Raw genomic sequence first — 25,804 nt, 5'->3', positions numbered from 1 at the left:
TTGTTAAACAAGGCCTAAAAGTTGTTCCTGTTAAATCAGCTCTACAGTTTATAAACCATGGAAGGAACTGAAACTCAGTTCTTTCTAAGGGGACACTGACTTTTGTGGGGAAAATAAGTTTGCAAATGAATGAGAGAGTTTCAGAGAAAAACTAGTTTTAACAGAACATTCTCACTGCATCCCCTGAATTTGAAGATGCAAAGGTTTCTTCTAAGACCATAACTCATAACTATAGGCAACAGAATTAACCCGAGATCTATTATATTACTTGTGAATGCACAAGTGCGCATCCTTTACTCCACTTTCTGAAGTGTATGAGTGCCCGGGTGTGTCTCCCATTCTCCTTTTGGAAGAAAGAGACCCACCCCCTCAGGTGTGCGGCGTCTTGAGAGACCTCTGGTTATTTGCTTTGGGTTCTGAGTTTCCGTGCAAAACGCCCTGTCTGAGCCGAGCCCTTCTTCATAAAGACCCTGAACTGGATGACGCTGAGGCTGACAAACGGCCCGGCCATTGGACGCACAAGATGGTGGGCAAAAAGGTTAAGCTGTTGGGGGCTTCACTGCACCTCCGCCGGCAGGTTTTCCCAGCCTGGCTCGGTCAGCCCTGCCTTCCCGCAGCTCAGCTCTTGGCAGCCTCCCTGGAAGCCTCCGGGGCCGCAAGCAGCGCAAGGGCACGTCAGCCTCGCCTTTTAGGGACACCGCGTCCCCCGCTAAGACCGACCAGAGGCGGCGGCTTCGGCCTCTCTCCTTAGAGTCCTGCGACTGAAGCCTCGCATGGCAGCCTCCTCAGCCCACCGTTGCGGCAAAACACTTTTACGCAAACAACGCAAAAAGCGGGGAACCGAACGCCCGAGACTCCGAACGCAAAGCAACGCGCCAGCCTCGGGCACTTCATTCGAATCCACAGCGGGCCTTCTGCGCAAGCGCCTTCGGAGAGAGGGGCGGGGACGCTGCCAACCTTCTGCCCCGCCCCACGAGGGGGGGAGAGGCGGAAGCAAGCGAGGCGCAGGCGCAGAACCGCCTGGCTGCTGCTGCTGCTGCTGCTGCTGCTGCTGCTGCTGCTTTGGGGGGTGCTGGGGGGGGGGAGGCGGCCTCCCTCAGCCTCGTCTCGTCTCCGGGCCGCGCAGGCGCCCCCGAGTCCCCGACCCGAAGGGCCGATCCGGAGGGGCGCAGGGAGGCCGAGCCTTCCGGCCATGAAGCCCCCGCGGGTGCCGGACCCGCGGAAGCTGCTGGCCGGGCTGGCGGCCGCGCGCGCCGACAAGGGAGTCCCGGCGCTGGACGAGCAGCTGCAGGAGCTGGAGAGGTTAGGCGCGACCCCCCCCGCCCGCGGCGACCCCCCCCCCCCGCGGCGCCCGCCTGACCCGCCTCTCGCCCGCAGGAGGCTGCAGTGCCGGGCCCGGCAGACCCGCGAGCGGCGGCTGCGGAAGCTGATGGAGCCCGCGGAGCCCCCCGAGCGCGCCTTGACCCTCCGCGCGATGGAGCAGATCCGGTAAGGAGAGCCGCGCGGGGACCCAGTCCAGGCCCGTCCAGCCCCGCCTGACCCTCCGCCTCCCTCCGCAGGTTCCTCCGCCGCGCCTTCCCCGAGGAGTGGCCGGCCGGCCGGCTGGCGCAAGGCTTCGGCGTGACGCGCGAGGTCATCCGCCGGGTGCTGAAGAGCCGCTTCTGCCCGTCGGCCGAGCGGGGCCTGAAGCAGGACGCCCGCGCCGGCGCCCGCCCGAACCCCGCGCCCGCTGGCGGAACCGCCCCGGGGGCGCTGAGCCTGCCGCCCGCCCCGGAGCTCCACCCGGGCTGCGGCCGGAGACGAAGGCCGCCTCCCGGGACTCCCCGCCGAGGAGCCTTCGGTAGCGGCGGGCAGGCGGCCCGAGGGAGCCCGTGGCTGAGCGGGGAAAGAAGCGGCGCGGCGGAGCTTGGCGGGAGAGGCAACCGAGGAGGCGCCGTCGGGCCGGCCGCCTCTTGACGCTGCGCCTGGGCAGGGAGGGGGCCCGGCTGCTTCCCCTCTTGTCCCCTCAAACCGCTTCCTGGCCGGCTGAGAGCCAAAGAGCTTCGTAAACGAACCGGCCGAGGATGGGAAGGGAACCGCAGAGCGAGGAATGGAAGAGGCTTTTGAAACAAGGTGGGAATAGTTCCAGACAAACACCGATTCCCCCCCCCCCCCACCCAAGGAAGCATTATGGCAAGCGACAGAGGAGCCCCTGCGCTCCCTTGGAGGGAAAGCACCCAAATAAACTCCGTGATCCACAACTGTCAAGCGTCTCTTTTTTAATTCCAGCTTCAGTAAAGACCAATGTAGTCCATGTTTCCAGGGTCCCATGGCAGCCTTCTACCAACCTGGGATGGCTGCACCTTAAGCAAGACCTGGCAGTCCTGGGAAGAAGCTCTTCAGGACTGTTCCTGTATGCCACTTTAGAAGGGAATGATTTTTATGTAAACCTTTGTTGGGAGGTTGTGCTTAATCAGAAATACAGAAGTATACAGAATAATAGCGGTGCAAGGGACTTTGGAGGTGTTCTAGTTCAGGGGTCACCAACCTTTTGGACCTCAGGGACCACTAAATTCATAATTTTAAATCCCATGGACCACTAATACGAATCCAGTGCACCGCTCGCTGAAACACCTGGACTCCCAGTGATGGGATGGGGTCCTTCAGGCACTTAGCTTGGCTGGCTGTTTCTGCAACCTTAAACACTCTCTCAGTACCTTTTGCTTTCATCTCTCAGTATCTCTTTCGCATCTCTCATATCAGTATCTCTCATCTCTCAGTATCTTTCTCATCTTTCTCTCATCTCTCTCAGTATCTTTCTCTCATTCTGATTCTCCAGCGCGACCGAGGTATGCGCAGCACCAACAAGGGCTGGAAGAAACGCCCGCGAGACCCAGTAAGAGATCAAGCTTCACTTCCACTCTGGAATATGGAGCGAATCTCCATCCCTCGCCTTTCCCTTCTCAGGCGAGGCGAGGAGTGACTGGGTGGGTGAGGGGCGTGGCCAGGTTGTGGTGGGATCATCCAACAGGAAGCCACAGCAGGGGGACGAAAGAGCCAGGGGTTGCCATCATCTTGCTTCGGCCTGCCTGCGCCACCTCCCTGCCTTGCCGCAACAGCACCATTACCTTGTTCCGGCTGGTGAGGGCTGCGCTACCCCTTGCCACCACCTGAAAGTTGCAAGTTCCATGTACCTCCCTCTACAGCGGAGATTTCCAGCCCCACCACAAGCTGCCTGGCCGGTCCCATATTCCAGAGCTCTAGTCACAGGACTGGCCATTGGTCATCCCGGAGCAGCTCCTCCACCCGGGTGCACTGCAGACAACCAAAATTTTCTTGCGGACCACCAGTTGATGACCTCTGTTCTAGTCCAACCCCCTACTTGAGCAGGAGACTCTATACCCATGATGGCGAACCTATGGCACGCATGCCGGAAGTGGGATGCAGAGCCATTTCTCCAGGCACATGTGGAGTCCAGATGCACAGATAACAGTGATGATGTTACCTAGTTTGGTAATGAAACGTCTACAAGGAAACAGGCTCAGAGAGCAGCAAAGAATCAGATATCTTGATGATCTTGAGGGTCACAGGAAATAAAACATGGCATGGAAAAGAACATCTATGCTGTTGCCAAGAAAACAACCTGGATCTCCCTGTCTAGTCTGTGCCTAGGAGCTGAGCTCGGCTGAATTCTCCATTTTATACTGAACCGATGAGAAAGAATACTTTCCAATAACTTCAAAATGAAATGCACCTCATTGTGTACAAGTAGTAAAGATCTCATAATTTCCCTTTACATATATATAAATAATAAGATTCTTTCCCCCCCCCCCTTACTCTTTCTTTTTCTCCCCCCCCCCCCTCCCATCATATTTCTATGGCTGCACATCTCCCAGCAATGACTTTTGGCAGTGTATAAAGTAAAAACCAACAGCTAGAACAGCAATCCAAAGAATGAAACCTACATTTATAGAACAAAACCCAACTTACCTTCCACCTAAATGCGTAATGTAGACAGGAAAACAAGAGGCAAACAAGATGCGCAAAGACTGCGGTGACCACTTCTGGCGACTCAACTCATAAGTCTAAAATAGACACACACGGCCCCTATCTTGGCACAGCTGGATGGAAGGCCATCTAGCAAGGCTTTGGATATTGCCAACATCCCAAGATCTACAGTACATAGGGATGGCCATAGGAAACTAAACATGTAGGGACCCATATTTTCTTGTGATAGTCCTGAAATGTAGGCAGCGTTATAATCACCAAACCATCAAGGGGCGATGGGCTGAGGACTCAACCACTTAGGCTTCTCCTGCATCAATAGTGAAACTATTGGAACTAAATAGGGCCTGGTGGCTCAGCAGACTGATAGCATTGTGATTAACACCAGCTGTCTGCAATTACTGTAAGTTCGAATCTCACCAGGCTGAAGGTTGACTCAGCCTTCCATCCTTTCTAAGGTAGGTAAATTGAGGACCCAGTTTGTGGGGGCAATAAGCTGACTTTGTATAAAATATACAAAAGTATGAAGGCTATTGCTTAACGCATTGTAAGCTGCCCTGAGTTCCCGGAGAAGGGCGGCATATAAATCAAAATTTTTTAAAAAAACTGATACCATATTTCCCCAAAAATAAGACCTACCTAACCAGAAAATGATTTTTCAGGATGCTCTTAATAGCAATAGCACTTAGACTTATATACCGCTTCACAGTGCTTTTACAGCCCTCTCTAAGCAGTTTACAGAGTCAGCATTTTGCCCCCAACAATCTGGGTCCTCATTTTATCCACCTTGGAAGGATGGAAGGCTGAGTCCACCTTGAGCCCTACCCCCAAAATAAACTCAGTTAAGATGCCAGACAGTTGCATTTTAGTACTGTATTTCCCCCAAAATAAGACCCAACCAGAAAATAAGCCCTAATGGGTCTTGGAGCAAAAATTAATATAAGACCCAGTCTTCTTTTTGGGAAATACAGTATAAACCCATTACTTTATGGCGCAGAAGAGGCTGTACTTCTTGAGAATGCTCAGGAAGATAAATCTATCTCAGCATCTACTTCTGTCCTACTATCGCAGCACCATTGAGAGTGTCTTGACATACGGCATTCTTTGTATGGGAGCAGCTCTCTAGTGGACAAAAAAGCTCTACAGAGAATCATTAAAACTGCCCAGAATATCATCAGGCTCCAGCTACCAGCCCTGGATGACATCTTCGCATATCGCTGTTTGAGGAAGTTGCATAACATTCTCAGAGACTCGTCCCATCCTACTTACAATCTTTTTGGACTGTTGCCTTCTGGCAGAAGATACAGAACAATTAAAACTCGGACCACATGTTTTCTGAATAGTTAATCCCAGAGCTATAATTGCACTCAACAATGAATTAAAGGGCCACCATCAGTGAGCTGTTGGACAGCATTACTTGGTCTGTTGTGTGGGTGTTTGGGTGGTTTAGGGGTGGGAAATTTGTGGTGGGTGGGGGTGTGTTTGGGGATTGTTATGTGTGTTGGACCTGATCTTTGGGTGTTAAGTGAATTTCGTTGTATAGGTATACTCAGGGATGAAATCCAGCAGGTTCTGACAGGTTCTGGAGAACAGGTAGTGGAAATTTTGAGTAGTTTGGAGAACTGGCAAATGCCACCTCTGGCTGGCCCCAGAGGGAGGTGGGAATTGAGATTTTGCAATATCCTTCCCCCAGAAATGGGAGATCTTTTGCAGTATCTTTTCCCTGCCACACCCACCAAGCCACACCACGCCCACCAAGCCACGCCCACAGAACCAGTAGTAAAAAAATGGGTTTCACCACTGGGTATACTGTGTAAACACGTATAATGACAATAAAGTTATTATTATTCAGTAATGGTTTAAAATGGTTTTGGTTTCAAAATGCAACAGTTTAAAAAGATTGAAAACTGTGTGGTTATAGACTCCTGCACAGCTGAAACAGAAAGAGGATTGCTAACCTTTGACCACTCGGGAAGGAATAAAGAAGTGACCTCTTGTCCAAATGAAAGCTTATTCCCGCTTCTGTGAAAATGAAGATTGGCTACCAGGGGAGATGAGTGGTAAGGAGAAGGACTGGATGTTTCCTTCCCCTTCCAAGCTTACCTCTTGATAGCCATCACTGATGCGTTCCTTGCCTTCTTCACTGACATCGCTTTCATCCTCAGATTCTACTCTGAAAAATTTATTTGCAACACAGAATGTCCAGGGTTACCATAGGGACAGATATAAACACTTTTGAATGATTCCAGCTTTACTGATCAGACAGAGGTACTTGGCCAACCTGGATTTCAGGTTCTCATCCCTTTGGGAGAGAATTTTGGGGTGAAGGGGGGGGTGCCAAAACATTGCAGATGAAGAGATTGTCCATTTACCAAGGGAGGATTCCCTGCAAGATGCCTGAAGGTGCACGATCTCATCATGGTCTTCCAAAGAGTGTGAAATTTTGCTGTGGGATTAGAGAATACAATCCATTGAGACGAATCCCCCATCAACAATGGATATCGATCCAGACCCATGTCAGAAAAAGTAATCAACAAAGATTACTTTATCAGTACGTAAAGCTCAAAACTAATCTTAAAGCTAAGATCAAAACTAATCTTAACAGTTTAACAATCTTAAATCTAAAAAATCTTATATCTGAACATAGAAAGAAAGGGATTAAGATGCTGTCTTTCAGGGTGATTCCTGATATTTCAGAGAGAACCTGGAGAACCACTCACCTGTTTTCACTTTGGCAGATGAATCCAACCTGACTAGACGTGTCTGATCAGCTGCTGACGGAGGTGTGCTACCACCCAGCCAGTGACCTTGATGTCCCTTAGGATGTTCTCCAAAGTCATTTCTGCTTCGTTCCTGCTAGTCCTTACTGGCCTTGTATTCATCAGCGGAACCAATTTTGCAGAAAGTTCTCAAACTTGTAGGTTGTAGGCTGCCTGTTCTGATGCTCTGAACCAGGAATGAAGTTGTCCCTTGGAGAATGGTCTCCAGAGGTGGAAGACTGTCCTTTTCCCTTTTCTCGTAGCAGAGCAAGGGCAAATGCAGAGACTGGAGAAGTATGGAAACCTAAAAGTGGCTCACCTTTTGTTTGAGTGACCCAGTTGGCATCCTCCATTTATAGGTCCATCCTTCCTTCCCTCCCTCCCTTCTGTCAACTGTCCAATTAGCAAATCCAAAACAAGGAAACACTCTTGGGAGAATTGAATTCCCAAAAGTAAAACTTTATTGGATACACCATGTTGGTACTGAAGAAACAAAATGAGCTCTAGATTCCCGTGCAAATGCTTGGCCAGTTAAACAATATTTCTCCTCCTCCCTCTCCTGATGATCACATTGTCCAATTATGAGACTTTCTTTTGTTGTGGGAACAGTCCATCTCTTTCACAAGCACCTGCAGCAGTGACCTTGACACACAATATCCATATACATTCCCAGCCTTCCATGTCCCCCCTTCCCTCCCCCGATTTCGTTGGCAAGTTGAAAATCATTAGGGTTTGAAAGAAGCAAAGCAATTCAATCTTGACATGCTGGCCCCCTGAAGGAAAAGGGCACCTGGAAAATATTAAGCATAGATTCATTGTTTTTTTGTTTTTTTTTTTTATTGCAAAAGTTTTACAATTACATTTTCACCCCTTTTTTCACCCCCCCACCTCCCTCCCCAAACTTCCCATCCTCCCTAACCCTCCCTAACCCTCCCCCCCCAGACTTCCCTATTACATACTCATAACTAATAACACTAATATATAAACCTGAACCCATCCCTCCCCCTATATAATTTTTCCTCTTTGTCTCTTTACATTAAAATATTTCTAATACATTATTTTCAAATAAAAGCTATTTGATACTTTCTAGTTTGGTATTTGTTCTGAACATATTCTATCCACCTTTTCCATTCCCATTCATAAGTCTCTTGTGAACAATCTTTTAAATACGCTGAAATCTTCGCCATCTCTGCAAAACTGGCCATCTTCAAAGTCCATTCCTCGATAGTAGGCAAAGCTTCATTCTTCCAATATTTACCTATCAACAATCTTGCTGCTGTTATCATATACAATATTAGTTTTATTTCACCCCGTGTAAAACCCTTAACTATACCCAATAAAAACAATTGTGGAGAAAATTGAATTTTTTTCTTCAAAACATTCTGCATGACCCACCAAATTTTTATCCAAAAAGCCTTAACTTTCCTACAGGTCCACCATATATGATAATACGTAGCATCCAAACATTCACATCTCCAACATTTTGGCTGAACATTAGGGTACATACATGACAACTTTTTAGGATCCAAATGCCATCTATAAAACATTTTATAAAAATTTTCCCTCAAATTCTGCGACTGTGTGAACTTAACATTCTGAACCCAAATTTTTTCCCATGTTTCCAACATCACTGGTTCTTCAAAATTTTGTGCCCACTTAATCATACAATCTTTAACTAATTCAGTTTCTGAGTCCCTTTCTAACAAAACATTATAAGCCTTTTAATATGCATTGGACCTTTCTCTCTTATATGTCTAACTAATTCTTCCTCATGCAGTATAATACCAGTTTTTTGGTCCTCTTTCCATCTCATTTGTAATTGATTATATTGTAACCAGGTTAAATTAATCCCTTCGTCCAACAGTGTCTGCAATGTCTTCAGCTGCCATCTGCCCGCATCTGTAAAAAGAACCTCTTTGTATAAAAACCCCCCGAGTGACATTATATTTGTATTCCACAAGGTATGACCAAGATCCAGCCATAGCGGTATTTTATAATCCCATTTGAGTCGGTGCTTCTTCCAAACTCTCATCAAAGAGTCTCTGAGTATATGACTTTTAAATACTTTATCAACTTTATCATCATAAAATAAGTAAGCATGCCATCCAAATTCAAGATCAAAACTTTCTGCATTCAATATTCCAGCCTTTTTATTTCCAAACCAATCACTTGTTAAAGTTAAAGCTGCTGCATCATAATATAACTGTAGGTTTGGGAGTTTAAGGCCTCCTCTTTCCGGAACATCTTGCATAATTTTCAATTTCACTCTCGGCTTTTTCTCGTTCCAGACAAACTTATTCACACCAGACTGCCAGACTTTCATTGTTATTTAGGTGGTCTTAGCTTAATCTTAGGTATAAAATATGAGGGTATTTTTCATGGAACCATTTTACTAGCCTGTCTGTGCTAACATTGTGAGCACCCATTGGTACTCAGATGGAACCCGAACTAAGCCCCTGAGCAGACTCTATTTGTTGGATAAATTCTGGCCAAAATTTTGCTGTAAACTGCATCCCCAGGTAGGAAATAATGCACCTTGGGACTCCATGCAGCCAGTAAACATGCTGCACAAACATATTGGCCAGACTCTGAGCTGAGGGAAGCTTTAGACACGCAATGAAGTGTGCTTATTGGGGAACAGGTCAACCACAATCCAAATTACAGTGCTCCCATTACTTTCCAGTAATTCCACTATAAAATCCATGGCAATTTCCTTCCATGGTCTGCTGGGGTTGGCTACCGGTTGTAGGAACCTAGGAGTCTTCCCTGGCAATCACTTCAGGGATGCGCACGCTGGGCATCTGGTCACATAGTTTTCTATGTTTTTCTTCAGGCCACCAAAACACTCTTTTTGCCAAGTGAAGGGTCTTTACAAACCCAAAGTGATCAGCCAGCTTTACATTGTGGCTTCTTTGTGGGAGCTGATTCCTCTGGCTGGCTGGAACATACAGTTTGTCTCCCTTCCATGTCAGGTCCCCCCTCATCAGATCGGATTTGTGGGTTTTGAACCATTTGTTTTCCTTCAGGGCTTCCTTTAGTCATTGGGTCAGTGTACTGTCGGCTGGGGAGTAGCTAGCAGCCACCATCTTGCTGAGACTGCCAGTTACCAGGAGGAGATAATGGCACTATTTCCTCTTGGGTGCTTTTGTATTGGGGCATCTGAGAGAGCACATCAGTGAGGAAGGGAAGAGAAAATTGAATTAAAGTACTGAGCCCATCGCACTTGCCTAAGGGACACCTTTCTTGGGGTCTTTAAGCCTTCTAAGTTCTTGTGGTCAGTCCGTACTTCAAATGGAATCTTACTGCCATCCAGAAATTGTACACCAGGTACACCAACATCCTTTATACAGGTGTTCGTGCAGCACCTCATTGATTAGTTACATGAATACTGCAGGTGCTCCCAGCAGCCTGAACGGCATTACCCAGAATTGGAAGCACCCTAAAGGACAATTGAAAGTGGTTTTCCACTCGTTGCCCTATTTTATTCTCACTTGGTAATCCACTTCCGTCAAGTTCATCTTGGTGAATACCTTTCCTTGGCCAGGTATCTCAGCATGTCCGTCATAAGGGGGAAGGGGTACATTGTTTTAACAGACACCATTGATCCCACAAAAATCCACGCATAATCTCGGAGGCGTGGCCAGCGTCAGGAGGCGTGGCCAGCATTGCAGCGGTACGATGGACTCTTTGGGGGCTCCCATTGAATCATCAATATCCCCACTGTCCAAGGGTCCTCTGTGACCTAAGTCATCCTGTAGGGACGACCAACAAGAATAGCACGTACTGGTCAACACAGGGAGATTGCAAACTCCCTGGAGAGACCGGAAGAAGCTCTTCAAATCAGACACTGGAAAGCGACCCAAAAGTTCCTAAAAAGCTGGGGCGGCCTGTGACATCAAGGTAAGATAGATTCAATTTTATTCATCTTAGAAAGTTTCTCTTTAATCCACCTGGAAGATCTGTGGGGTGGAGAAGATTGGCTGAGAGTGAGGAGTGGGTACGGGTGTGTATTCACACCCACATCTGGAAATTTGGGCGGCAAGGAATGCGCGACTGGAAGCCTATTAAGCACTTACTAAATTTCCATTGAAGAAGATTTGGGGATTTTAAAAATAATTGGATATTAAGGCTTTGAATGGACTGAATGGAATATACTTTTTTTTTTAATGGATTGTTACAAATGCTGATTGCTTAATGATTTGAAACAACTTTAGAGAAGTAAAAATACTGAGCTGAAAAGTTAACCTGTAGTGCCACCTAGTGGCAGAAGAAAAAGTAAAAAAAGAGACATACCATATTTTTCAGAGTATAAGACGCACCTTAATTTTGGGGGAGGAAAACAAGAATTCTACCTCTGCCTACCAGCATTTCAGGTGGCGCTGCTTTACGCCGCCCTCCTCCTCCTCCTGCAAGCGAGAGGTGCCTCAGTGACTCGGCTGGGAAAGAGGGCGTCGATTACTGACAAGTTCTTTTCCAGAAAACTTATCAGGGTGCTCCTGCATGGTTCAATAAAGCACATGATCTCCACATACGTTCTCGGCATTCCATGTCCCCCTTCCCTCCCCCCAGTTCATTGGCAAGTTGAAAATCATTAAGGTTTGAAAGAAGCGAAGTGGCTCAATCTTAACAGAAACTTATTTTCCCCTCTTCTCCAGCTTTTGTTTTCTTCTTTTAGAAATTATATCATCTTGACTCCTTTGCAAAAGGAGTTTTCCCTTTTTATAAAATTTCTCGATTTATTGTTCAGGGATTTGGGGGAAAAATCTGGCTTCAATGGGCCTTGAAGGTGGCTGTCAATGAGATAAAAGCAACATTATGCAGACAGGCCAGGAGAAAGTTTGTGCCAAGGTTAGAGAGCAAGGGGAGAAAGCCTTGCTCTAATCTTGGCACAAATATTTTCCTGGCCTGTCTCCATAATGTTGCTTTTATCTTGTTGACAGCCTGAAGTCAAGATAAGCCATTGTAATTTTCTTATTAATCTTCTGTGCCTCCCCTCTTTGGTTGTGCTTCATCATTGGAGGTTTTCGAGATGAGACTGAACATCCTTTTGTCTGAAATGGCGTAGGGTCTCCTGCTTTAGCAGGAGCTGGACTAGAAGACCTCAAAACTCAAAAGGTCTTCTAGTCCAGCATCTCTCTTGCTCTTTTTCTTTCACAGAGGCGACTCATGTACTTGTGAATCCTTATTTTCACATCCCACGAGGCAGCCTGAGTGTGTGTGAGATATCTTAGGCAATGAGGCTTGGAGAACTGCAGAGGACAGGTACCAGAGGCAGGAGAAGCAGGCTAAGAGTAGCAATGGAGACAACATAGTTCATGATGTAAAGTTTTCTGCTGACTCCAGAAAGGGAGGAAGGATGGGTGGATGGAGAGCGCTTCACCTCAGTTGTGGGGAGAAAGCACTTGTGGTTGTCCAAAGGAAACACCAAACATTTGTTGATGCTCTTTGGGAATAACCACCATCCCACCAGCTTCTTAGTCATAGATTACAAAAGAAACTTAAACAGAAACATGTCCTCAAGACTCATCTTTAGATTGGTTTTTCCTTCTCTTTCTCCCTCCCAAGAAACAAATCAGGAATAAATCAGGATGGGAGGGGGGGAAGTCCAGCTTTGAACTCAGAACAACCCACCTCATTCTGCCAAGATTTTCCCCCCATCAGCTGCTGTTTTAACACAAAGATAAAAATTATAATATTTTTTCTGGGTTTTGGACACAAGCCAAACTGAAAGGAAGGATATTACTATGTGTGTACAGCAAGTCTAATGCTCATAATCCCCCCCCCAGGCAGTTTCCCCATAACATATTCCACTGGAGGGGCCACTTCATCCCTCACTCCCATCTCCAGTCAGCTGCCATTGCCAATATCTAGTATTTCCCTACCTTGGCAACTTTAGGACTTCAACTCCTAAAATGACCCCTGGTTGGGGAATTCTGGGAGTTCTAGTCACCCATCTTGAAGGTGCCAAGGTTGAGAAACTTTAGCCTAGGCAAATCCAGAGATGAGACATGGCTATCCCAAAGCAACTATTCCATCTTCATATGGGACATTTTGGACATTCCTATCAATAAGAACAGTTATCTCAAAATTCAGCAGGCCTTGCCTTTTGCTATCAAGGAAGTTTTTTGCTAAGGCATTCCAGGGAGATAGCTATCCAGCTTGTGCATAAGATAGCTAACAGTTTGCATGCCAGGCACTTCTAGTGTCAAAAGGCTCATATTGTTCAGAAGATGTTCCTGGTCTTTTGTTAAAATTGCTTTCTTATCATTTAAATTGTTGATTCAACTCTGGAGCAACAAAAATAAAGGAATTTCCTTCAGCTTGAACTGAGAGAGGCAGTTTAGTCTAGAGGTCATCTTATCAAAACGGTTTTAATCTAAAACTGAGGGAGGGGAGATAATCTTCACAAGCTTTAAAACCTAATTCCAAGCAAAAGCCACTAGCTCAGGGGTCCCCAACCTTTTGGACCTCAGGAACCAAGTAGTTCATAATTTTAAATCCTGCGGACCACTAATACGAATCCAGCACGCCGCTTGCTGAAGCGCCTGGACTCCCAGTGACTGGATGGAGTCCTTCAGGCTCTCTCCCTCCTCTCATTCTCTCTCTCTCTCCCCCCTCTTTCTGATTCTCTCATTTTGATTCTCTCTCTCTCTCTCTCTGATTCTCTCTTTCATTTTGTCTCTCTCTTTCATTCTCTCTCTGATTCTTTCATTCTCTCTCTCTGTCTCTCTCATTCTCTCACTCTCTCTCTGATTCTCTCTCTCTCTCTCTCTCTCTCTCTCTCTCTCTCATTCTCTCTCATTCGGTTTCTTTCTCTTTCATTCTCTGTCTCTGTGTCTCTCATTCTCTCTCTCTCTCTCTCTCATTCTCTTTCTTTCATTCTCTCTCTCATTCTCTCTCTCTCTCTCTCATCTCATGGGCCAGCCAGTGTCTTGGGGCTGAGACCGAGGTGCATGAAGCATCAACAAGGGCAGGGAGAAGTGTGGGAGCGAAGCACTACTTGAACTTGCGCAACATCAGCATTTGCCTCAGTATATTTGTGCCAGCTGGTGGCCCAAAGCAGCCCTCATCTCCTGCCATTTGGGACCCAGAGCAGTAAATGGCAACTGGTCCGGGGAGCAGCTGGATTTTGCTGTTCATTGTGAACGACAGATCGGCCCCCTGCAAGCTCTCATCTCTTGAGGAGCGTTCTCTGAAGCGGTGCGGGAAACTTTGGTTGGGCTCCTCGAGAGACGAGAGCTTGCAGGGGGCCGATCTGGTGTCCGCAATGGAGAGCAAAATCCAGCTTCTTCTCTCTGCTATAGTGAGGCATCAGGATTCTGCCTTGGTATATTGCGGAGCAAGACAGCCCTTGTTTCTTGTCACTTGGGACTCGGAGCGGTAAACGGCATCTGGTCTGGGGAGCAGCCGGATTTTGCTTTCCATTGCGGATGCCAGATCAGCCCCCTGCAAGCTCTCATCTCTCGAGCCCAACCAAGGTTTCCAGCGCCGCTTCAGGGAGCGCTCCTCAAGAGATGAGAGCTTGCAGGGGGCCGATTTCGGGTCCGCAATGGAGAGCAAAATCCAGCTTCTCCCTGGACCAGTCGCCATTTACCGCTCCGAGTCCAAGCGGCAGGAGACGAGTGCTGCCTTGCGCCACTGGCTGGCGCAAATATACCAAGGCGAAATGCTGTTGCCGTGCAAATGAAAACAGTGCTTTGCTCCCGCAGCTTCCAGCACCGCCCAGGGGCCATAGCTTGAGGATGAGTGCAATATAAAAAATGCAAAAATATGAAAATTTCTCCGCGGACCACCAGTTGGTGACCACTGCACTAGATAACAAATCACATATGGAAGTAGGGACTAAACAGAGTTCTAAAGAAGCTGGCAGATGTCATCTCAGAACCATTGCACCATATCTTTCAAAAATCCTGAAGCACTGGGGAACTACCAGAGGATTGCAAAAAAAGCTGATGTGGTTCCCATCTTCAAAAAAGGAAAAAAAAAAAAAAACAGACCGAGGAAACTACAGACCAATCAGACTATCATCAGTATCCAGGAAGATACTGGAAAAGATAATAAAAACATGTAGAAATGAGTAAAGTAACTCGGGGTCAGCCCGAGTTTGTTAAAAACAGATCATGCCAAACCAATCTTGTTTCATTCTTTAACATAGTGACTAAATTAGTAGACCAGCAAAATGCTGTGGACATAGGTATACTTAGATTTCAGCAAGGCATTCGACAAGGTAGATCACAACCTAATTTTTGGTAAGCTAGAAAAAAGTGGGATAGACAGCATCACCCACCAGATGGATTTGTAACTGGCTGACAATACTCAATGAGTAGTCCTTAACAATACTACGTTTACATGGCGGGAAGTAAGCAATGGGGTACCACAAGGTTCCATCTTGGGCCCAGTACTCTTCAATATCTTCATAAATGACTTAGATGAGGGAATAGAAGGGGAATTTAGCAAATTTGCGGATTTGGTGATGCTTATCGGTCCTTACTACGAGTAGCTGTGGGACACTCTGATCATTGCATGATTCACCTTGTACCTGCTTACAGGCAAAGACTTAAAACCAGAAAACCAACAATTAAATCAGTGAAGACCTGGACAGAGGAAGCAAAGTGCTTTGACTGCACTGCAGTGGTGAAATCTAAAATTTGTTATTACTGGTTCTGTGGGCGTGGTTTGGGGGTGGGGGTGGGGGTAATGTGACTGGGTGGACATGGCCAATTTCTTTTTTTTTTTTACTTTTAAAACCATTTTTTCTACAACCTCTTCAGCAAAGAGGTTGTAAAAAAATGCTTTCAAAAGCCTCTGCCAATCAGGGTTTTTTTCTTATAAAAGCCTTTGACAATCCCAGCTGAGCCGAGTGATCATCAGAGGCTTTTTTTTTTTTACTTTTAAAAGCATTTTTTGGCCAAAGAGGTTGTGGAAAAAATGCTTGTAAAAGTAAAAAAAAAGCCTCTGATGATTGTGCGGCTCAGCTGGGCATGGGGGGGGGGCAGGGATTTTTGCTACCGGTTCTCCAAACCACCCGCCTCCTTTGCTACCAGATTGGGTGATCCGGTCCGAACCGGGAGCATTTCACCCCTGCTGCACTGATTGAAATGTTTTTGAAAGTACCTCTGCATACTGTAACATCATATGTCAGTTTCTGTGAAGACCTATGTGTACCCACCAGGAACTTGCGAATATACAGTAACAACAAACCTTGGTTCACAGCTAAACCTACATTCACAGCAGCTTCGTTGTTTCAAAGAGGAAGCCTACAGAAAAGGTGATAAAATGCTGTACAATCAGGCCAGAAATTTATTAACAAGGGAGATCAGAGCAGGAAAAAGAAGCTACTCTGAAAAGCTAAAGAATCAGTTCTCAACAAATGAACCAGCAAACATGTGGAAAACTCTTAAAAATATCACCGGTTATGGCAAACCTCCTTTCCAAGCTGAAGGAAATCAACAACTGGCAGATGACCTGAATGTGTTTTACTGCAGGTTTGAAAGGAAACTACAGCCACCTATCTTCACAACCCCCATCTCAGCACACCAACAACAGCCAAACGTCCTACAACTGACTCCATCCCATGTCAAGCCCGTTGTTTCGCTCGACAACGCAGGGAAGGGAAGGACTGGTGGAGAAAGTGGACCTGCCTGAATGCAGAACAGGGTGTCGTTTTACAGGGTGTGGTGACGATGGCACTGGGGGTAGGTGGTCGGAGCCGGGAGAAAGGAGAACATTGGAGAAAGGAGCGGAGGGGAATGATGTTGACGGGGATGCCGTCATGAGACCGACGCAGAGGAAAGGTGGCTCGTTGGAAAGAGGGCATAGCAGGTGGGCGGCACAGCACTACAAAAAGCCTTTGAACTGTTTGAGCTCAGCGTTTCCTCGGATCTAGCTTACAGCAGCATTAAAACATCGTTACCAACTCGGATATTACTCGTTTCAGCGTGGCTTGTTTATGCTGACAAAGTTTGTCCAGGAAGGCTGAGATCCCATTGGGTTCACAACCCCTAGTGATCACAAAAAAGGAAGTGAAAGACCTATTTCACAAACAAAAACCAGGAAAAGCTCCAGGCCCAGACAAGATAACTCCTTCTTGCTTTAAAGTCTGTGCTGACTAATTGGCCCCCATCTTCACCCATATCTTCAATAAATCACTAGAGATGTGCTATGTTCCTTCTTGCTTCAAATGCTCTACTATCATCCCAGTGCTGAAGAAGCCCACCATCAAGGAACTGAATGACTACAGACCTTTAACATCTGTAGTTATGAAAACCTTTGAAAGGCTAGTGCTGTCTCACTTGAAAACCATCACGGATCTGCTATTAGACCCCCTGCAATTTGCATACTGAGCAAATAGATCAACAGATGATGCTGTTAATATGGCTCTGCACTACATCCTACAACATCTCGAATCTCCAAAGACCTACGCAAGGGTCCTCTTTGTAGACTTTAGTTCAGCATTCAACACCATCATTCCAGACATTCTTCTAACTAAGCTAAATCAGCTAGTGGTACCTGAACACACTTGTAAGTGGATCATAAGCTTCCTAATGAACAGGAAGCAGCAGGTGAAGCTAAGCAGAATCACATCAGATACCTGTACAATTAGCACAGGGGCCCCACAAGGCTGTGTGCTCTCTCCACTTCTCTCTCTATACCAATGACTGCATCTCAAGTGATCCATTTGTTAAACTATTGAAGTTTGCAAGATGACACAACAGTGATCGGTCTCATTTGAGACAATGAATCTGCATACAGACGGGAGGTTGAACAACTAGCCTCATGGTGTACCCAGAACAATCTGGAACTGAACACACTCAAAACCGTAGAAATGGCGGTAGACTTTAGGAGAAACCCTTCCATACTTCCACCTCTCACAATACTAGACAACACAGTATCAACAGTAGAGACCTTCAAATTTCTAGGTTCTACCATATCGCAAGATCTAAAATGGACAGCTAACATCAAAAACGTCATCAAAAAAGCACAACAAAGAACGTTCTTTCTGCGCCAACTCAGAAAGCTCAAACTGCCCAAGGAGCTGCTGATATAGTTCTACAGAGGAATTATTGAGTCTGTCATCTGCACCTCCATAACTGTCTGGTTTGGCTCTGCAACCCAACAAGACAAATCTAGACTTCAGAAGATAATTAGAACTGCAGAAAAAACAAATTACTACCAACCTGCCTTCCATTGAGGACCTGTGTACTGCACGAGTCAAAAAGAGGGCTGTGAAAATATTTACAGATCCCTTGCATCCTGGACATAAACTGTTTCAACTCCTACCCTCAAAACGACACTATAGAGCACTGCACACCAGAACAACTAGACACAAGAACAGTTTTTTCCTGAACGCCATCACTCTACTAAACAAATAATTCGCTCAACACTGTCAAACTATTTACTAAGTCTGCATTACTATTAATCTTCTCATCGTTCCCACCACCCATCTCCTCCCACTTATGACTGTGTGACTGTAACCTTGTTGCTGGTACCCTTAAGATTTATATTGACTGTTTTCCTATGACTATCATTAAGTGTTGTTGTACCTTATGATTCTTGACAAATGTATCTTTTCTTTTATGTACTCCGAGAGCACTAAGAGCCTTGGTGGTACAGGGGTTTAAGGCACCCTGTTATTAAGCTTATTAAGACCAGCTGCCTGCAATTACTGCAGGATTCGAATCTCGCCAAGGCTCAAGGTTGACTCAGCCTTCCATCCTTTCCAAGGTAGGTGAAATGAGGACCCAGTTTGTGGGGGCAATAAGCTGACTTTGTATAAATGTACAAAAGGATGAAGGCTATTGCTGAGCACATTGTAAGCCGCCCTGAGTCTTCGGAGAAGGGCAGCATATAAATCAAATTAAAAAAAAAAAAAGACAAATTCCTTGTGTGTCCAATCACACTTGGTCAATAAAGAATTCTATTCTATTCTATTCTATTCTATTCTATTCTATTCTATTCTATTCTATTCTTCTATTCTATTCTAGATACTAAGCTGGCAGGAATGGCCAACACCCTAGATGATAGGCTCAAGATCCAGGTGGATCCTGACAGGCTTGAACCCCGGGGCCTATCTAACAAAATGAAATTCAATGTAGAGAAAAGTAAAGTCTTACACTTAGGCAAGAAAAACCAAAAGCACACATATAAACTGGGGGAAACCAGGTTTAATAGCAGTAATGGTGAGAGGGATCTTGGAGTCCAAATGGACAACCAGTTAAATATGAGCCAACTGTGTGGCGGCAGCAAAAAAAAGGAAACACAATCCTAAACTGCATTAACAGAGGGATACAATCAAGATCAAGGGACGTACTAATACTCTATAAAGCCTTAGTAAGACCACACCTAGAATACTGCATCCAGTTTTGGTCACCACACTATAAAAAAAGATGTTGAGATTCCAGAAAGAGTGCACAGAAGAGCAACCAGGACGATTAGAGGACTGGAGACTAAAACATGAATGGTTGCAGGAACTGGCCATGGCCAGTCTAGTGAAGAGAAGGACCAGGAGAGACAGGATAGCAGCCTTCCAATATTTGAGGGGCTGCCACAGAGAGGAGGAAAGGGGTCAAGCTCTTTTCCAAAGCACCTGAAGGCCAGACAAGGAATAATGGATGGAAACTGAGCAAGGATTGATTCTATCACATGTAAATGCCTTATTCTCTAATATGTAAATAGTATATGAACGGGATATCAGGGGTTAATTTATTCTTCACTTCTTAATGTATTCATATTTCACCACTCCCATACCTAGCTCCACCCATTGTATATATAAGGAGCTGCACACACTCTCTTCTTTGCTTCTATCTGTGAATATTCAGTGAATATAGAATGCCTTATGTAAATAAAAGAAAATATATTTGAACTCTTAACTCTTATATAATTTATTGAGTCTGATCCTGAAAATATTGCAACAAGCTGGTAGCAGAGGATGGTTGAATTGACTCAATAAAAACTTAAATATGTCTAAGAGAGATAGGCCCAACACCAGGGCATACAGCAAAGAAATGGAAACGGATCAAGAAATAATAGATGAGTCCACAAATGCAATTTCGAGAGAATCCGAAGAATACACAACTGAAGACGAAGAAATAATAGATGAAGATGATGACCGAGAGGAAATTAAAATAGAAAACAACGAACTCAGGTCAGAAATATTAAAACTGTTAAAGAGCCAGAAAAACGATGAAAGCCTCATCGCGAACCTCCAAGACATGTTGAAAAACAGCGGAGCAGCGAGAGAGAAGCACATCGCTACCGAAAAGTCAAAAGACTCCAAAATAGTAAGTGATACGACTACAGAAAAGAACGCTATAAAGAAGAAAAATGGTGATCCCGCGCAAAATTTTGAATGGCAGCCATCTTGGTTTCAACAGACCTCCAGAGTGAGCGAAGCAGAGCCAATCAGAAAACTTGATTCAAAACTTCTGGCGCGAAAGGCACTACTAGATAATGAAAACGAAAAAGAAAAATCAAACACCTCAGAAGAATCAGAATCAGAAAGTGAAGGTGATTCAACAGATACTCAAATAAAGTCAGCAATGAAGACGCTTTTTGCTGCATTTGGACCAAAACTAAAAATTACCAAAAAGTCAACCAGAAAACGAACGAGCAAGCCAACGTCTCAAAATCTACCCGCTGCCATCCTGACGACGAGAGCACCGACGCCTGAACCAAGAGAGCCCTGCAAATACCGTCCCACACCGCAGACCGATGCAAGCACCAACGCTCTCAAGAGAAGAAAAAGAACAAACGCCATCGTCAGAACCCCTAAGATCGAGCCGGAGACCGATTCATCTGAGGAGGAGCTGAACGAGCGAGCCGCAACGACGAGAACCTCTCACGACGACTCCAGGAACGAAATGAGCAACGCGCATGCGCGAGACTACGCAGACGGCCCGGGAAGACAGGAGTTGCTGAAAGGACCCTGCAGACTCGTTGCGAGCATTCCCACGCCGTTTTGTAATTTCCACCATTTACAAGACCACGGACTACCTCCGGTTGTAAGTAATGGACCTAATAATGTCGGAAACTTGCCCAGTGACTTCCCAAAGCTGAGAATAGATGGCATTAATTTACAAGAATGGTATCAGCAGCTCCAGGTTGTCTTTATGAAAGAAAACTTACTGTTTTTCATCACTAATCCCCCAAAAAGACCTTGGACTTTAAAGTTAGACTGCTTACACCATAGAGCATTTTTCTTATTAATTTCTAGTGTATCTCCTGCCATGTATCACAGCATTAAGCAAAATCTGACTGTCTCAGAAATTATTCAATGCATGTTCAATTTGTTTCACAGTGATAGTGTAGCTACCACCACAAGAATGTCTAAAGATTTCTTTTCTTCTAGGATAAAACCAGGGGTTTCCATAAGTGAACATTTAATATCTTTAAACAAAATAAGAGCTGAACTGCATTTAAGGGGGGAGGTGATTTCAGACCAAACAATGAAAAGTGTTATCATCAACTCACTTGACCCATCATGGAACAATTATATGTCACATTTAGACACAATCAATCTAGGATACTTATCCATAGAAAGTCTATCCAATAAGTTAATAGCTGAAGACAATTCAAGGAAGAGTCGCTCTAACAATCACATAGAACACAAACCATATAGAAAAGTAGCTTTCCAAGAAAGATATAATGAAACATTCAGATGCCACAATTGTGGATCCAGGGAACACAATAGAAGAGATTGTCCCAAAATTACAAAAGAAAGACATAGGTCAAAACACAGAAACAAATACACCTATAGACAGTCTTCCATTGATAGACATAGATATAGAAGCCCACCAAATTACAAAGAGTATAGAGGGGGCAGAGATAATTCAAAGGACAGAAAATCTGGTTCACTAAATGGACTAAACAAGCAAGACAACACTAACATACAGCAAACTGAGGATAATAATTGGCTTATTGATTCTGGAGCAACCAATCATACTACTACTAATAAAAATATATTATCTTCATTTATAGAAGATAAATTTGTAATAAAGGTAGCTAACCAAGAAAAGGTCCAAGTATTAGGTAGAGGGAATGTAACCTTACCTGGTCTAGGAAAAATAGAGGGGGTATTACTGATACCTGAGATACCTCATAACATATTAAGTGCCATAAAACTAAGCAGAGATTCTGATATTAATATTGTGTTTTCAAAAGGAAAAGCAACTTTGGAGAAAAATAAAACAGATATAGGTACAGTAATGATTAAAGGAGGCCTACCTTATTTAATAACTAAGGAGAAATGGTTACACAACATTGATTCAAATATGGAAGATTGTATTGAACCAGATAATGGAAACATTAGCAACAGTGACAATGATGAATGTAAAATAGCTCATGATAACAAGGATGCACATAATGAGAAAAAACCAAAAATAGGTAAGCCAATTCATGATGAGTGTGCTCATGTCTTACATAGGAAGTTAGGACATGCCAGTTTTCCTGTAGTACAGAAAATGACTGAACACGCAGAAGGTGTTAAAATAAAAAATTGTGAAAACTATTTGGAATGCTCAGTATGTAAATCTACAAAACTAAAAACTAGTCCCAGGCCTAGAAAATCAACAAGGTCAACTAACAAAATTTTTGATTTAGTACACATGGACCTGGTTGGTCCACTAACTCCATCAATCATTTATAAAAAACGTTACTTCTTAACTATTGTGGATGACTATAGTCGCTATGGATTTGTTTACACATTAAAACACAAAGATGAAACCTTTCAGAAATTTAAAGAGTTTTACAAACGCATAGAAACACAACACAATATCAAAATAAAACAAATAATGACAGATAGGGGATGTGAATTCATGTCTAAGGAATTCTCCCAATGGCTGAAGGACAAAGGAATGTTACATTACACATCTAGCCCATTTTCCGCGTTCCAGAACGGAATTGCAGAAAGGAAGAACTCAACATTACAAACCATGATTAGATGCACATTGGAAGATGCTGGCTTAAGCAAACAATTCTGGTCAGAAGCCCTACAATATTCCAATTACACACAAAATAGAACTTGGTCCAGCATTGTAAATAAGACACCATATGAAGTGATGTATAATAGGAAACCAAAATTAGCACACATGCACATATTTGGAGTCACCGCAGACGTACACATACCTAAACAATTAAGAAGAAAGGGAGAAAATGTGTCTAGAAGACTTAGATTTATGGGATATGAGACAGGTACAAAAGGATACAGATTTTATTTTATTTTTTTATTTTTTTTTATTTTATTTTGAATTTGTATACCGCCCTTCTCCCTGAGGACTCAGGGCGGTGAACAGCCAAGTAAAAACATCAAGTACAAATATTAAAATACAGTTAAAATATACATATATAAATTTGGCCCCATTAATTAAAAACAATAAACAAAACACTTAAAAACACTTAAAAAATTAGGCCAGCCCGGCTTGCTGAAAAAGGAAGGTTTTAAGGGCACGGCGGAAGGCACCGAGGTCTTGGATTCTCCTTATCTCTGGAGGCAATTGATTCCAGAGGGTAGGTGCCCCCACAGAGAAGGCCCTCCATTCATTGATAATAATAACAAATTTATAGTTTCCAGAACAGCTGTGTTTCATGAACAGGCCAACTGGTCTAAAATACATCTTAATGAAATATTCCCAAGCAACAACACAGATACAAAATCCCAAGAGAAAAGAACTGTAGAAAAGCAAAATGACAACAAACATAGAAACAAAACTAAAACATGGACAAACAGTCAACACAAAATAAAGACAGATACATTAACAAAAAAGGAAGCAAGATATTTGCATGACAATAATAGTAAACCTGAGAAAACAATTAGAAACACTAAAAACCAAATGCCAAACAAATACAAAGATTATATAATGCATATGGATGGAGAATCTACGACACCTAACACATATGAGGAAGTGTTAAAACTTCCTCCTAAAGAAAAAGAAAAGTGGGAATTAGCAATGGCAAAAGAGATGGAAAGTTTACAAGGATTAAATGTATTTACACCTGCAATTGCACCAAAGGACAAAACAATTATTGGCACTAGGTGGATATATAAAATTAAAAATTTAGAGGAAGGCAATACTCTATACAAGGCTAGATTAGTTGCACAAGGTTATGCACAAAAATATCCAGAGGACTATACTGACACATACTCCCCCACAGTAAGAACTGAAAGTGTCAAAACGGCTCTAGTTGTAGCATCAGCACTCAATCTCGATGTATTCCAGTATGACATACAGACTGCGTATTTACACGCAAAATTAGATAAGGAAATATATGTAAGAGCACCTCACAGTCAATACACAAACAAGAATGAGATTTGGTTATTAAACAAAAGTCTATATGGGTTAAAACAATCTGGTAAACGATGGTATGATTGTTTAGTGAAAGTACTTAAAACTATGGAATTCAATGCTACTACTGCTGATAATTGTTTCTTTGTTAAAAAGGGTAATGATTACATAGAATTTGTATTGATCTATGTGGACGACATTTTATATATAGGTAAACATAAAGAAAGAAGAGAAACATTTGTAACAAAGTTAAATGAACATTTCTCATTGAAATCTTTAGGTAAAGTAAATAAGTATCTTGGTGTTCAAATTAATAAAACTAGAAGGGGATTCAAGCTTTCTCAGAAAGATAAGATCATAGAACTTTTGAACAAATGTAATCTAAATGATGCAAAACCCTGTGACACTCCAATGCAAACTGATTTCCTAAGAAATGCTGATGAATTCAAAGATAACACGTTCTATAGATCAATCATAGGTTCACTTCTTTACATTTCTAATTGGACAAGACCTGATATCGCTTTACCCCTCAATTTATTGTCCAGACATGTCAGCAAACCAACAATGTATCATTGGGAAGCTGTTAAAAGAATATTAAGATATTTAAAAAATACTTTAGATTTTTGCTTAATGTTAGAACCTAATAATGTCAAGGAACCGAAACTCACATGTTACGCAGATGCAGATTGGGCTGGAGACACTTCATGCAGAAAAAGTACATCTGGTTACTTATTTCTCCTGAACGGTTGTCCAGTTTACTGGTACACTGGCAAACAAGATTTAGTGGCCACTTCAACGACAGAAGCGGAATATGTTTGTTTATCTAAAGCAGCAAATAACCTTGTATGGTTTAATGATCTAATTTCTGATGTTTGGAAAAAACCTGCCCTACCTTTTGTCATGCATGAAGACAATAAAGCAGCCATTGAAATATCTAGATCTGACGCCATTGGACAGAGATCTAGACATATAGACATAAAATTTAAACATGTGAGACAATTATCTCAAGATGAATTTATTAAAGCAGTGCATTGTGAGACATCAGAACAATTAGCTGACATATTGACAAAGCCTTTGCCATCTAAACAACATAAATACTTGACTTCCAAGTTATATGTATTATATTGTTCTGAATCTGAGTGTAATAAATGTAGTATATCGAATCGGCATTTAGAGGGGGATTTGTCACATGTAAATGCCTTATTCTCTAATATGTAAATAGTATATGAACGGGATATCAGGGGTTAATTTATTCTTCACTTCTTAATGTATTCATACTTCACCACTCCCATACCTAGCTCCACCCATTGTATATATAAGGAGCTGCACACACTCTCTTCTTTGCTTCTATCTGTGAATATTCAGTGAATATAGAATGCCTTATGTAAATAAAAGAAAATATATTTGAACTCTTAACTCTTATATAATTTATTGAGTCTGATCCTGAAAATATTGCAACAGATTCAACCTGGAGATAAGGAGGAACTTTCTGACAGTGAGAACAATCAATCCATGGAACAGAAGTTGCCTTCGGAAGTTGTGGGAGCTTCATCACTGGAGGCTTTCAGGGAGAGACTGGACTGCCATCTGTCAGAAATGGTGTAGGGTCTCCTGCTTGGGGGTGGGGTTGGACTAGATGACCTGCAATGTCCCTTTAATCTGATGGAACCATTTGAGCAGCCCAGAAGGTGGCCCGGCCCCTCAGTCGAGCGCGCAGGCCCCACCCCGCGGCTTCCGGGCCTGCCTAGCTTTCTCTGCGCAGCGGCAACGACCGTCGCCCGC

The 25,804-nt window shown here is 43.8% G+C and overlaps 1 protein-coding gene across 1 annotated transcript; it reads left to right on the top strand.

Annotated features, from left to right (window-relative positions):
• The first annotated feature begins 1,052 nt into the window (after positions 1–1,052).
• NGRN (neugrin, neurite outgrowth associated) lies at positions 1,053–2,240 on the top strand. The gene is made up of 3 exons (XM_070953577.1): positions 1,053–1,302; positions 1,378–1,488; positions 1,560–2,240. Exons 1-3 carry the CDS (start codon positions 1,193–1,195, stop codon positions 1,954–1,956), a joined length of 618 nt encoding a protein of 205 aa, XP_070809678.1. The 5' UTR covers positions 1,053–1,192; the 3' UTR covers positions 1,957–2,240.
• Positions 2,241–25,804: the final 23,564 nt, after the last annotated feature.

The sequence above is a fragment of the Pituophis catenifer genome, unplaced genomic scaffold, assembly GCF_029215685.1.
Source record: "Pituophis catenifer annectens isolate HBS135680 unplaced genomic scaffold, rPitCat1.0.hap2 SCAF_14, whole genome shotgun sequence".
Taxonomy (NCBI): Eukaryota; Metazoa; Chordata; class Lepidosauria; order Squamata; family Colubridae; genus Pituophis; species Pituophis catenifer.
Note: the sequence above shows the minus strand (reverse complement) of the source record. Positions and strands in the feature narration are given on the sequence as shown.

What these genes read in the sequence shown, in the direction of transcription:
- NGRN (XM_070953577.1), top strand. Translation starts at nt 1,193, where the DNA reads ATGAAGCCCCCGCGGGTGCCGGACCCGCGGAAGCTGCTGGCCGGGCTG. An exon ending in CAGCTGCAGGAGCTGGAGAG is followed by an intron (nt 1,303 to 1,377) that starts GTTAGGCGCGAC and finishes TCTCGCCCGCAG; the next exon opens with GAGGCTGCAGTGCCGGGCCC. An exon ending in CGCGCGATGGAGCAGATCCG is followed by an intron (nt 1,489 to 1,559) that starts GTAAGGAGAGCC and finishes CTCCCTCCGCAG; the next exon opens with GTTCCTCCGCCGCGCCTTCC.